The sequence below is a fragment of the Cibotium barometz genome, chromosome 33, assembly GCF_041138505.1.
Source record: "Cibotium barometz isolate CiBa-2024 chromosome 33, ASM4113850v1, whole genome shotgun sequence".
Taxonomy (NCBI): Eukaryota; Viridiplantae; Streptophyta; class Polypodiopsida; order Cyatheales; family Cibotiaceae; genus Cibotium; species Cibotium barometz.
The window spans coordinates 12139801-12155781 of record NC_141078.1 but is presented as its reverse complement, the minus strand read 5'-3'; the positions used below and the strand labels follow the sequence as shown (position 1 = coordinate 12155781).

The following is a 15981-nucleotide window of genomic DNA, read 5'->3' as shown; positions in this document are numbered from 1 at the left end:
TTTTTTATATGGGAAAGAACATGATCATGATTGGTTCTTGTAACATAAATATATGAAAATGAGACCTAGTGTTCATAAAAAAAACATCTTTTTCAACGAATCACAAGTTTTTCAGGCTTTAAATTATAAGTGTTTCTTTTTTAGAATTTCCAAATTTCAGAGCTAAGATACAACTAAAATGTCTGAATTATGTATGTGAATATAAACATTACAAATAGAAAACAAAAATGTTGTAGCTGCTGTGTATATAGTTTGCAAATATTTTGGTAATAACATTGAGGTGCATTTTCATCTCCAATTATGTCCTTCTTTTTGTTCAATTCTATACACAAATAATTTTTTAGGTTTAACTGCACATGTCTATGTACCAATGTCACTAACAAAGTTTGGAATTGTACATTATAACATATAATTATTTGGATGGAGGATATTCAACATGTGTAAATTTATATTCGTGACGTGAACATATCCCTCTTTCTGTCTCTGTCACCGTTGGTCGTATATGCCCTCGTGTTGCATTCTACCAACGTTAATACCCCTCTCCCTCTCTCTCACACACACTTTTTTCTCTCTCACACCCACACATTTTTTTAAAAAAAAACCTCTTTCACACACACGCTCGCGCACCCGCATATGCCCATATAACGCCGCGCTCTCTCTCTCTCTCTCTCTCACACACACACGCGCGCGCGCGCGCACCCGCACCCGCACCCGCACCCGCATATGCACTAATAAGGCGCATATTAGTCCGTCCGTCTCGGTCTCTCTCTCTCGGTCTGTGTGTCTGTGTCTCTCTCTCTCTTTCTCAATGGTTGAATATATAGAGCAACCTCAGATTCGAAGCATCAAGGAGCTTGTTGATTCGGGACTCCGACATGTGCCTGCCAAGTACATACGCCCACCAGAGGAGAGGCCTTGCCTCTCCAAGACTTCTACCTGCACCCTTCAGGTGCCAATCCTTAACCTTGCCAACTTCCATGGACAAGGCATAGCCCAATTTATCAAAGAAATCGGGCTCGCCTGCGTCGAGTGGGGCATCTTCCAGGTACTTATACCACCAGCCTTCTTGCAACTGCCCATCATTTGCGTACGTTAAGAGCTCAAACTAACAGTAAGCTGCAGCAGCTTCATTTCATAGTATCAAATAGCCTACCTTACAAAACTTTTGAATTAAATCTCGATGTTTTTATAAGGTTATCAATCATGGTGTCTCGCCGACCTTACAAAGCCAACTTTGGAGTGCTGTTTCCGACTTCTTTGCATTGCCAACTGAGGAGAAAATGCGACTAATCTCGGACGACGATTCCTGTCCATTAAGCTTCTTCACCGGATTTCTTACACACGAAAGGATTCGAGAGTGGAAGGACACCTTAGGATACAAACCTTCCCCTACCATGGATGTCAAGCTGCTACCAGGCTTTCTAAGGTGAGTTTTCCACCAAAAAAAACTCATAAGGGAGTCACATAAGCGCTTCATGTCTTCCATGTTTTGCAATTGTGCTAACGGTTGTTCCACTTGCATGCGCTTACAATTATGGCTTTTGTATCCCCTTGATGTTCTATGTCATGTTATACATGTAAAGAGTTGTTGAATCATTATATGCACTTACAATGATGGGGCCTTGTGAGTCCCTTTGTTGTTCTTGTATCATTTTATATATTTGGACATTGTTAAACCATCATTTCTTTATGCTCGCAGAGGCCCTATGTTAGACTTTCATAAACAAGTGACGACCCTTACACAGATCCTATATGAAGCAATTTTCACAAGTCTAGCATTGGAGGCCAAGGCATTTTATAAACATTGTTCTCGACAAACCATGGGATTCAATTACTATCCTGCTTGTCCAGATCCAGAGCTTACATTTGGGTTGAGTTCCCATTCAGATTTTGGCTCACTCACAGTTTTAATGCAAGATGAAGTTGCAGGATTGCAAGTTAGAAAAGCAGATGAATGGGTCACTGTCAAACCTATATCGAATTCATTTGTTGTCATCTTGGGAGACCGAATTGAGGTACATGTTTGACACATGCCATGAATGAAGCATTAGACGCACTTACTGTAAAAAATACACATATAGTGTGTATGAGGGTGTATGATATTTTATATCCTTAGTCTATTACATGTATTAAAACTACTATGACACGTTATAAGATTTGTGAGGTAATAATTTCTCTCATATTTTTTCTTCTTTCACATAGATACTAACAAATGGACACTATAAGAGTGCGGAACACCAAGTGGTGACAAACACAAAGCTACCAAGAACTTCCATTGCTTGTTTCTATGGTCCAAATGGCCATGAAAAGGTTGGACCTATAGACAAGTTTTTGAGTGATGAAAGTCCAACTATTTATAAAGAAACCTTTTTTAGTGACTATCTTAAGAATGGATTCAGTAAAGGACTAAACGGCAAGTCTAATATCAAATTTAGTACCCATCCATCCATTCCCCCCAAGTAATAAACACGTGCATTGTTTTACAAATCTACCTATGGTAGCACTTTCTCTATGTAGAATAGGGAAAAGAAAATCATATAGAGGTTTATGTTGGTAAATGTTCTCTATTCTTTGAATGTAACAAACTTTTTTTTTGGGGGCCAATAATATATATATATATATATATAGTTTGCTAAATAGATTAATCTTTGGGTTGGAAGGATGCAATGTAAAGTTTATCTTTTTTTTAATGAATGTAACAATTTTAATGAAAAATATGTTTCCTCTTTAATTTGAGCTCTACTCAATCATGAAGTAAGTCCCCCTCTCTCTATACATACATACATACATACATACATGCATACATATATATATATAGATAGATAGATACATACATACATACATACATATATATATATATATATATATATATATATATAGATACATACATACATACATACATATATATATATATATATATATAGTTGTATGTAATGTGTATGCATGTGTGCATGTGTGTGTGTACACACACACAAACACACACACACACACACACACACACATATACATTTAAGCTTACATTTGAGCTTAGAAATTTGAGTAAAGATCTTGATAAACACCTTGTTTTATCCTCTTTATATTATGAAGATAGAGCCACCATGATTTCCAATTCAATATTCAAAAAACCATTTGCAAAGTTTATATATAAGATTCATAAACTTTTTTGTAAACCATAATTGAACATGTGTAACATTTTCAATTTTCGTTAACCACATTTTGGTTAGCACTATTATAAAGGTGTTCAAATCAATGATAGAAATTAACAAAAGTGATTTTAAGACTTCTTCTTATTAAAAATAATATTGAGCTTCTTAGTGATTTACATGATTAATGCTTCAAAAATTACATTTCTAGTGCATTAATAAGCATTAAAAGTGGTTCAACTGACTATGCATACATTTAGTTGCTAATTTAAAGCTAGTCCTTAAAAATGTCTAACTTAAAACGAGGTTTAACTGGACTTCAAATGTGGAGTTTATAGTAAAGGAAAATATTTGTAACTAAAAAAAGTGTCCAAAATAGCACTACTACTTCGCTGAAGGATAGTGTGGATGGAACCTTCTCCTCCACCTGATGAGGCTGTACTACATCACTATTGACAATTATCTTATTTACCTAACGAGTCATATAGTTAATAATCCTTTGACTCCATACTATACCTCAAGAATTAGCCCAATAAGATACACTTCTTGCTCTTGGAATCTCACTTAGTTCTCAATGAGTTTGAAACATGCACAAAATAGCCACAACCAGATGTCATAAAGTATGGTCCCATTAAAGTGTTTTTCCAATAGCTTAAGAGATACCTCAGGGACCAAGTTAGGCCTTCCTCACTCACCGCCCACTAGACTTGCCTCAAAAAGGCGGTCTAGCATAAGCATGAACTAGGCAGGGGCACTATTTGGTTGGCACTTCTAACTTGATGTGTTTAAGTTGAAGTTTATCTCTGTGATATCTAGTTAGATGCCATTGATGGAATATGGTAAGCTCATATTCATATGTGCTTCCATAAGTGCTAGGTATGTAATGAGATATGGGTGGAGATAGACCCGAAAAGCGAGGGCCGAGCCTACTCGGATAAGAGTACATGACCTACACCTTTTGAATCGAATTGAATTGAAGGGTGGCCCACTTGGTTAAAGTGGCACAAATCCATTAAAGCAAAGAGGAAGGCATAAACGCTTAATAGTTAATACTAACACTTCATGCTAATAATAGCACTCCATGCTATTTTCACTCTAATTTCTTTTCCATCCACCTTGGCGTCTATAGCTCCCCCTGTATCTTCCATCTATTTTGGTACATTAGATTCCTATTATTTCTGACCATAATTGCCTCACCTCGGCCTCTAGATATAGGTATGCCTCCACCTCTACCTGTGTCCATGTAGAGGGCTTCCTCTTACGTATTCCTAGAGGATGATTTACTCTCAATATTTCCTCTAGATATAGGTATGCCTCCACCTCTACCTGTGTCCATGTAGAGGGCTTCCTCTTACGTATTCCTAGAAGATGATTTACTCTCAATATTTATCTCCTCTCATTGATAAGAAGTGATGTAAGGTCCACAAAGTTTGAAAAGTTTTTGCCACTTGGGATAGATGTCTGAAATCGATCATACTCTTTGCCAAGCTCATTCAATATGAGTAACACCAAGTCATCATCATCAACTGGAGATTCAATATGAACAACACCAAGTCATCATCATCAATTGGAGATTCAATATGAACAACTGGAGATTCAATATGAACAACACCAAGCCATCATCATCAACTAGATCTCCAATAGTAGAGGCAAGGGCATCTACAAGACCTTTCACTTTTAGTGAGTAATCACCCTGATACTCGTCTTTTTCCTGTGCACATTATGTAGCCATCGCTTTAACTATCTTACTGCATCTTTCATACCTTGGTACATATGCTATATGGATTTTACCCAAGGTATCCCATGTATCCTTAGGTGTCAATGAATCTTGTATATCACCAATCATAACATCCAACATGGAAACAGATAGCCAATACACCACTTTGTTAGCTCTCTCATGGCACACCTTAAAATTATGTGCCTATTGAGGAGTGATATTTTCATTCAGAATGTCCAACTCCTTCTCATCACTTGAAACAAACTCCCAATATCCTTTTAACATGAGGAAGTTTCTTGTTATGAACTTTTATACTTGGAAGTTGTTCTTGTCTACTATCTCTTTGACAATCTAGGATACACTATTAGACATAACTACCTACAGCAATTCACCAAACATTACTAAGAGAGAAACTTGTGCACTTTGGCAATCCTATAGTCTCCAACATAGTCACCTCTCATATGGTACTATAGACCTATTATATATTACCACTACATGTGAACCAATCACATAAATAAACATCCACCAATAACCTACAAATATTAGATGTTCTGTGCACGAAATATTTTATAACCAAATCTTTATCGTAACTTTGCACCAAACCAAAAGCTAGACATATACAGTCAAAATTGACATTTCCAAAGTGCCTTGCAGAGCCAAAATGGGACCCAAGTTGGCATCAAATCTAAAATTTGAGAACTTTGCCCCTCTGTGCCTTCACTGAAAATAGGGGCTCAAGATGTGATAGTGCACCTTCTTATTGTTGTGCCTGCCTACTACTTTTGTGAGCGTAGAAGTGCTAAGATTTTGACATGAAGATTTATTCCACTAGGTTTTATAGATGTAGGATTAATCCCCCATATTATATATCACAAATATGCTCTCTCCCATGTTTCAAACCCCAATTTGGATTTACTATTCCCTCAAAGATAAATTGGGAGTCATTTTCAAAATTATCATGAAAATATATATGAGTCCACATACTAACTGACTTCACTTGTGCAACTTGTGCACTATTGCATAGCCTGGGCTATGGCACAACACATTGCCTACATGCACAAGTGGTTATTCTATCATTATTTTTAATAACCTAATCTCCTCAGCACAACCAAACCCTCATGAAAAATCCCCTCAAGATTTGGAAGCCAATTCCTTGTAAGATGGTGCTAGAATCTATGCAAAAAACTTACCATGAGATTAATGCCAATAATTTATCATCACAAAGTTTTATGTGCAACCTTATCTTTACTCCAACATAAGTCTTAATCATTCTTGATCACTCTTGATGTCCTTTTTGTTTCTTCCCATAGAGATCTTGAATCATGAGTACCACATGTCTCATGTTTATGATGGTTATTCATCTTCTTGAATTTAGTATCCTTATTCTTTATGACTTTGAGTCACATGTTGATGCTTCTTGATGTCGAATTTTATCATTCGAGTGCATGTCCTTCATGTTCTTGCTTAATCACATCCTTGATTAAGTCTTATTTTTCATCTATCTTCCCACTAATGATGGTGTTATACATCACATGGCCTAGATTCCTTTGAGAACAATCACGTGCTATGTGACCCATGTTTCTACATTCATAGTAGACCACACTGCTCCCCCTTGAACACTAATGTGCAAAGTGGCTTGTTTTATGACATTTGAAGCATACAAGTTTTTCAAAGCAAAGAGTAACAAAAAAATCCCACACAAGAGTGCTCACAAGCCATGCCTAGCTTATAGCGTGACCTTTAAATTTTACACGCAGGAATCAATGCATATTCACGTAGAAACCACTGTATAATAGCTTAGAGCCGACATAACATCGAGCAGCCACACACTAAAATAAGCCAACCACCATCCCCCACCAATGTGCGAAAAAAACCAAGTACAATGTAATTACACTTTCAAATTTTAAAAAATACCTTCAAAATTAAAATTTTAAGGTATAAATATGTGGAAATTTTGAGAGGTTAGAGAACAAAAACCTTCAAATTTTTTTTTAAAATCTTTATTAATAATTTCTCAGATTTGTAAGGGAAGGTTTCGTAAGTTTTGGGAAAACATCCCTCGCAATACAAAAAAAAGGTTTTGGGAAAATATTTACACTGACCCGCACCATTCGAATCCAGGTCAAGTCCTAGCGCCTGCCCTGCTCCTTCCAATAAAAGTATTTATTGGGGCTTAAAAGTTAATTGTCATTGATGATGTCGTTTTGTTGATTATGCACTTATATCTGTCGAAGCTGTGCTCCTTATTGCTCAAGCCTACTGAGTACTCCTCTTTTCTGTGTAAAATGTCAAAGTTGCATTGTTGTGTGCTTAGGTTACTCACTTCTCTGTTGGCTCTCGTGTGACTAAAAAAGGCTTTAGGGCCTTAGCTTGCTTTAAAAATCAAAGGTCGATGCTCCTCTTCACACACGAACACCCCTTAAGGCTCTGACACCAATGTTGGTATTATGTTGGTGGAGGTATTCACCTCCAGAGTCTAAGCCAAAAACTAAAAAACCATTCTACCTTATGTGGGATAAATACCCATGTAAATATGTTATCTTACTTACCACAAATATGCTCTCACCCATTCCAACCCCCAATTTGGATTTGTTATTCCCAACATACTACTCTTCACTAGCAGTTATGTGCAAAGTTTTACTTCTAAAACAAAGGAAAAGAGATGAAGTTACCCTTGCCCATGTACCACTTCTTTTTCTTACCTCTTAAGCTCTTGAATTGAACTGGTGCTCTGATATTATGAGAAGAATGTAGAGGAGGGGGGATCTTTAGCTCCTTGTGCAAGCTAACACATACACACACACACAAGAGTACAAGGGAGATGTATAGATACATTTTCTTCTAATCTATTCTCTTCTCTTCTCTATAACCATAACGTAAAGATAAGAGTACATTATATAAAATAAAGGACTCCAATACTAAAACATATAACATTGGTCGATAATATGAACCCAAGTATATCCATGGGTTGGCACTATACCTTTGACATAACTCTAGTGAAGCAAAGTGGTTGTCTCACAACCTGTAAACCGTTGGTGGCATTATCGCCCATTATCTCACCAACCATGCCAGTGGCATAAAATCTATATCGTAGCTTTTGAATATTGACCTCCAGAGTCTAAGCAATTCCCATTTTAAAAAAGCAAAAGCTAAAAAACCATTCTACCTTAGGTGGAATAAATACCCATGTAAATATGTTATCTTACCTACCAATGAACCCAAGTATATCCATGGGTTGGCACTATACCTATGACATAGGTCTAGTGAAGAAAAGTGGTTGTCTCACAACCTTTAAACTGTTAGTGCAATTATCACCCATAATCTCACCAACCATGCTAGTAGCGTAAAATTTATATCGCAGCTTTTGAATATTTTTCCAAAAACAAAGTTAATTTTTCTAGGATGTTGTATGAGAGCATAGAGGCTCAAATGCATAACACCAAAGAATAGTAAGCTCTTGCAAAATCACACACACACTCTCACAACAATGGATAACATGCACACACAAAGATAGAAGACTTAAAATCTTCTTCTCCTTGTTGCTCTCAAAAGAGGTATACAAAAGATAAGTGAAAACCAGCATAACTACTAGAGTACTATGTACAAATGTGTGACATGCTAAGTAGGTCTGCTGGTAAGCTATGATCACTTATGCTATGTACAAGTGGTCTTTATAATGTGAATACAATAAGTAGACGTGAACTAGTAAGATAACTATGCCATAACTTAGTTGGACTAGATAAGTGTAGTCCAATTATAGAGTCATTAGAAAAAATATCCATCATGCTAGCTACCAAACACGCTAGTGGTGTAAATATGGAACGGTCACCTAAGTGCATCATGAGTGTCAGCTCGTGTTGATCACATCTCAACACTCTCCCTCAAGCTCAAATCTATCTCCAAAACTCCAAGCATATTACAAAATTTATTGTAAGATTCCTCCCTCCAGCTTTTGAGGTGTATAGGTGTAAGAACCTCCCCTTGATTTTATAATTATTCCCCTCTCTAAAATAAAAGAAAGATCCTGTTTTACCCTGTTTTAGTCTAGAGAGAGAAAATGTCTAGAGGTAGGTAATCCAAAATTGAGATATTTTTTGGATATAAAAATCCTCCTAGTGTCTAAAATGGTTTCCACTAAAACAGAAATTCAAAAAGAACTTTCCAATAAGAAATTAGAATTAATTGAAAATAGGTATAAAGGACCTTACCCTAAGAGTCTAGATTTTCAGAAATTTTTGGATTATGGTCCAATCAAGGTTCCTATGGGGGGCCAATAGGATCAATCTAAGTGTGGGAAGAAGATAAATCCAATTTATTAAAGAAAAAAATCCAAAAATTAGTAAATACCCACATAAGATGAAGAGCTGATTGAGTACAAGGTTTATTAGTAAAAAACTATGAATATTACTAAAAATTTGAGATATTTTAGGTATAATGATACATTTTTGACACCTTGGCAAGGAGGAACCTATTTCACATGTGTGGAGGAGTTTTAAACTAAAAAATAATAAGATATTTTTATCTCTCCTCTCTCCTGGATCAAATCAAATCAAAAAGGGAGCCAAACTGGTCCAAATCTTATCCAAATTCAACCAAACTAAACCTAGAAAATTCTAGAAACTAGTTGGACTTGGTTAGAGGCCTCTCTCACCTATAAATATACCCTTATCCCTTTGTAAAAAAATATGTGAACTATACCATGCCAGTATTATAGTGAAATAATGATATTTTCTATTATTCTCCAAAAATCCTCTACAATTTTGAGAGAATGGAGTTTCTCTCTCTCCTCAACCTTCTTTGGAGTCTTCATCAACATACTAAACTAGTTGATTGGTTGGGGGCCTCTCCTTAGACTAAAGAATCAAGAAAAATAAGAGGTAAAGTGTGATTTATAGTCTTTTTCTTAATCTCTAAATGTTTCTCACTTCTCAACCCCTCTCAAGCTTGAGAAGTATTCAATTGAATGGCTCTTTAAAGCAATTGAAGCTCTCTAATGAATTCTAGTGATAAATCTTATAAAGTTTCCATTTATGCTTAAATTAAAATATTTTTTAAGCATATCTCTCTCTCCCCCAAAGAATGGTCATTCCTATGACCTATTCTATATTCAATTAATGCTTCTCATGGAGAAATTCTCTATTCACAAATTAAACTCTGGGCTTGTGAAGCTAGAGGTTTAAGAAAATGGTTTTTATACTTATATGCTTGAAAAATATGGTAATATTATGGGATAGATCATAAATTAGATTTAATGCTAAAAGATAATTATACTATCATAATTATTTTACTATGTCTTATAGTTTTTATAAAAATTAAAAATTACCACTAATAACAGCGGAGCTATCGGCAAAATTTTAAAGAAATTGATGCATCATTCATTCTTATGCATAACGTGAAAAGAGGACTTCCTATCATATTCTAGGATTGAGTATCCTAGGTTAAAAGAGTAGTTTTTGTCACATTCAATGGAAAACTAATTTTTAAGTTTATGTGTAATTAAATAATTAAAAATGAGAAAATTATGGTAAATATATTTAATGATAAAATAGGAATTCCTATGACAATTGAAACTCAATGATTTAGATGGAAAAAGAGAAATTCCTAGCATAATGGAATTATTGGATATTTTATTTAAATTCAAAGATGAATTTTAGATAAACTTATTTTATCTATGAGAAATATTCAAATGGTAAAAGAGGAATTCCTATGACAATGTGAATTCAATCATTTAGATGGAAAAAGAGATATTCCTCGCATATTGAATTAATGGGTATTTAAATTTAGATAAATTTATTTTATGTGAAATATTTGATGATAAAAGAGGAATTCCCATGACATTGGAATGAAAATAATTAAATGCAAAAAGAGGAATTCCCTTGGTATTTGAGATCCATGAAATTAAATGGAAAGAAGAGAAATTTTTAGTATAATTCAATTTATGATTATTCATTAAAAGTCAAAATATGGGTAGAATTGATTTTTGTAAATCCCATGAATTCTTTTATTCAAAAGAGGAATATTGAATATAATTCATTTGAGGAATTGAGAAGGAATATGAAAATAGTCGTCCACAAAAAGAATCTTTATCTAAGCTAAGCAAAATTTAGAAAAAGTCCCATTATCGGTATCAAAGTAGAAAAAGCTACTAAATGGGAATAGGATGTGGAATGGATGTGATGAGATGTAAATGGGATGTGATAGGATATGAATGGATGTGATAAGATGTAAATGAGATGTGATAAGATATAGATGGGATGTGATAGGATGTGGTGTAATGAAAATGAATGTGGATGAGATGTGAAGTAAATGGATGTGGATGTGAATGATGAGATGAGAATGAGAAGAGAGGATATGTGAAAGGGTGAGATGGAAAGTAAATGGATGTGGATGTGTATGTGATGAAAATGGATGTGAAGAATGGATTTGGATGTGTATGTGATGAAAATGGATGTGAATGTATATGTGAAGAATGGATGTGGATGTGGATGTGAAAGAATGGATGTGGATGTATGTGAAAGAATGGATGTGGATGGGTATGTGAAGAATGGATATGGATGTGTATGTGAAAGAATGGATGTGGATGTGTATGTGAAGAATGGATGTGGATGTATGTGAAAAAATGGATGTGGATGTGTATGTGTATGTGAAAGAATGTATGTGTATGTGAAAAAATGGATGTGGATGTGTATGTGAAAGAATGGATGTGGATGTATGTGAAAGAATGGATGTGGATGTGTATTTGAAAGAAGTGAAAGAATGGATGTGGATGTATGTGAAAAAATGGATATGGATGTGTATGTGAAAGAAGTGATGTGATGTAAAGAGATGTGATGTGACATGAATATATGTGGATGTGAAGTGATAGATATGAATGTATGGATAGATGTGGGTAGTCGTACATGTGAACAATTGGATGGATGTGGATGAATAAGATGAGATGTGTATGAATGAGACATGATGTGGATGTGATGTAATGTGGATGGGATGAATGAAATATGATGTGGATAGATGTGATGTGATGTAATGTGTGGATAAAATGTATTTGATGGGATGGTGATGAGAATGAATGTGATGTGAATCGAGATGAGAATGAATGAGATATGATGTCATGTGAATCGGGATGTGAATAAATGATATGGGATGTGAATGAATAAGATGTGAATCGGGATGTGAATGAATGAGATGTGATGTGAAATGGATTTGATGAGATGTGATGTAAAATGGGATAGATGTGAATGGATGATATGTGATGTGAATGAATGTGATGTGATGTGATGTGAAACAGGATAGATGTGAATGAATGAGATGTGATGTGAATGGATGAGATGTGAATCGGGATAGATGTGATTGAATAAGATGTGAGGTAAAATGGATGGGATGTGGATCGGCATAGATAGAAATGGATGAAATGTGAATGAATGTGATGTGATGAGATGTGGATATGGGTAGATGCGACTGGATGAGATCTGATGAGGATAAATGAGGAAAGAAGCAATGAGATGGAAAATGATATGATTGGAAGAGAATGGGAATACATATGAAATGGATGTGGATTAAATAATGAGGATTGATGTGGAATAATGTGGAAAGACGAGAGTTTGTTATAGAAATTGTATTTATGACCTGTTTTTTAAATGACTATTTTATGTCAAGAATGTTAGGAAGCATTTTGACCGTCTTGTGAATGATGTCGTGGAGATCTAACTAGATAAAGTTGCAACAGCTGACGGAGAGTCAACTAAGGACATCTTGCATAGCAAGGTCCGCCAAGGTCTTGACCAGCCTCCTCGGTTTGATTTAAATGGTAAGCTTTTGGTACGGTGGATGAGGGACCAAGGAAGCGGCCTATGAGTGAAGCGCTAGGTGACCTGTGAAGGATCCTAGAGGGTGCTTACCATATGGTGCTCGGGCTCTGGGTCACCAAAGATACCCACATGTGCGTTACGGAAGATATTGGAACAAGTAGTAAGAGTTGTTTTCGGAATTTGGGCATGGATCTGGTTGATTGACCTTGCTAGTCCTCAAAACGGATGCTTCCATGGCTCTTTTATATGGATCTGTTGGTTGATCTTGCTGATCTTCAATCGAGATTCCATTTTGATTTTTATAAGTGAATATATAACCACGTACTATGAGCTAGGAACTATCGAAAAGGCCCCTGAGTGGACAGGTGGTGAACGTTTTGGTTGCCAATGATGCCATAGGTACACTGATGATTGAAAATTAGGATTCAACCGGATATTTTGGAGGATTATGATAAGTGACACTATGGTTTCATTAAATGATTATTTTAAAGAGAGCTGAATCTGTGAAAAAGGTAACTTCATATTGGGTGTGTAAGTGGTGTGACTAGTTTTAAGTTTGCATGAGTATCCAGCTAGGGGGCCTGGGACCTCTTTTCCCTAGTACCTAGGACAAAACCTGACCAAATTCCTAATTGGATCTCATCACTACTGTGGTCAAACCCATGGGACTGAATGGGGTACTGTAAGATCCCTGTTCCCACCGAGCAACAGATTCGGGATACTAGCAGCGGAAGTAGCACTTCTCGCGCAGGACAGGGGTCCCACATTCGGGGCCTCACCCACGGATATCCGGATAAGAGACTAATCCATCGATTGTTCCAAAACCGAACCCGAAAAACTTCCTTTACCGGAAAGCACGGGCGATTCCACTAGGATAACTTTTCACTCTAACGTAGTCAAGATCATTTCTGATCGAGCCGATCCAATTACATCTATAAGATACTTGGTCAGATCAAGGGAGAAACTTGCACTTGGATCATTGGAATCAACGCTTTTTTCCCCATTCAAGAGGCATAGCCGTTAATTCCTATCCATAGAACAGTTACTGTCCGGGATTTATTTTATCTTTCGTAAAAACAAAAGTTTGAGTCTCGATTTACGGATCCATCAGTCCAGCCTAACCCCATCCGCCGATCCCATGGGTTAGCCAACCGCCCAACCACTGTAGTGATGGGATCCAATTAAGAATTTGGTTAGGTTTTGTCCCGGGTACCAAGGAAAAGAGTTCCAAGGCCCCCTAGCCGGATGTTCATGCAAAAATAAAACTAGTCATACCACTCACACACCCAATATGAAATTGCCTTTTCACAGACTCAACCAGTTTAAAACAATCCTTTAATAAAACCATAGTATCACTGATCACCATCTTCCAATTCATCCAGTTGATTCTTAATTTTTCCCATCATTCCTTCATCAGAGTATCCATGGCATCATTGGCAACTAGGACGCTCACCACCTGTCCACTCAGGGGCCGTTTCCTAATCCCTAGCCCATAATACTCGGCAATATAATCACTTATCAAGATGGACTCTCGTTGAAGATCAGCAAGATCAACCAACAGATCCATATAAAGAGCCATGGACTCATCCATTGAAGACCAGCAAGGTCAATCAACTAGATCCATGCCCGATTTCAGAAAACAACTCCAACTCTGTTCCAATATCTTCCTCGACACACGCGTGGGTATCCTAGGCGACCCAGAGCCTGAGCACCGTATGGTCAGCACCCTCTAGGATCCTTCGCAGGTGACCTAGCGCTTCACTCATAGGCCGCTTCCTTGGCCCCTCATCCACCGTACCGGAAGCTCACCATTTTAATCGCACCGAGGCTGGTCAAGACCTCTGCCGACCTTGCTATGCGAGACGTCCTTCATTGACTCTCCGTCAGCAGTTGCAACTTTTTCAGTTAGGTCTCCACGACCTTAATCACAAGATAGTCACAATGCTTTCCCAGCAATCTTGACATAAAACAGTCATTTACAAACAGCATTTACAAACAGTCACAAAATACAGTTTCTATATTAACTCTCATTTTTCCACATTATCCCTCATCAATCCACATTGCTTATTCCACATTCCAGTTATATGTGTACTCATCCCATCACATCATTTTCCATCTCATCACTTCAGATTCCTTCACATCACATATCGTATATTCACATCCATACTTATATCCACATCCACATCTACATTCACATCCATACATATATCCACATCCACATCTACATTCACATCCATACATCCACATCTACATCCATACATCTATTTTCACATCCACATCTACATGCTCATTCACATCCATACATCCACATCTATATGCGTACATTCACATCTACATGCATACATCCACATCTCCATGCATACATCCACATCCACATCCACATCCACATTCTCCTCCATACATCTACATCTACATGCATACATCCACCTCCACATTCACATCCACATCTATACATCTACATCTACATCCATACATCTATTTTCACATCCACATCTACATGCTCATTCACATCCATACATCCACATCTATATGCATACATTCACATCTACATGCATACATCCACATCTCTATGCATACATCCACATCCACATCCACATCCACATTCTCCTCCATACATCTACATCTACATGCATACATCCACCTCCACATTCACATCCACATCTATACATCTACATCTACATGCATACATCCACATCTCTATTTACATCCTCATCTATACATCTACTTCTACATACATACATCCACATCACCATTCACATCTACATCTATACATCTACATCTACATGCATACATCCACATGCATACATCCACATGCATACATCCACATCCACATCTATACCTCTACGTCTACATGTATACATCTACATCTCCATTCACATCCACATCTATACATCTACATGCATCCATCCACATCTCTATTACATCCTCATCTATACATCTACTTCTACATGCATACATCCACATCTCCATGCATACATCCACCTCCACAATCACACTCACATCCATACATCTACATCTACATGCAAACATCCACATCTCCATGCATAATAAAATTCTTTTAATTAATCTAGGATGATAGTTCCTAGAATATGGTAGGAAGTCCTCTTTTTATGCTTTGAATGAAATTATTTTATGCGTAATTTCTATAAAAATTTTGCCATAGCTCCGCTACTATGACTGATAAATCTCAATTTTTTCTAAGGGATAAAGTTTATCATTAAGGAAATAATTAGAATGGTCTCTAATTGGATCATCAATCCATAATGGATTGAATCATCAATATGCATAAACTAAAAGCATAGAAAAAAGCCATTAA

The 15981-nt window shown here is 36.6% G+C and overlaps 1 protein-coding gene across 1 annotated transcript; it reads left to right on the top strand.

The window, feature by feature from the left end:
* Positions 1 to 722: 722 nt before the first annotated feature.
* On the top strand, positions 723 to 2588 carry LOC147619307 (fe(II)/2-oxoglutarate-dependent dioxygenase 4-like). Its single transcript, XM_086773506.1, has 4 exons — positions 723 to 1045; positions 1194 to 1426; positions 1700 to 2015; positions 2203 to 2588. The coding sequence occupies exons 1-4, from the start codon at positions 809 to 811 to the stop codon at positions 2461 to 2463; spliced, it is 1047 nt and encodes a 348-aa protein (XP_086629632.1). The 5' UTR covers positions 723 to 808; the 3' UTR covers positions 2464 to 2588.
* Positions 2589 to 15981: the final 13393 nt, after the last annotated feature.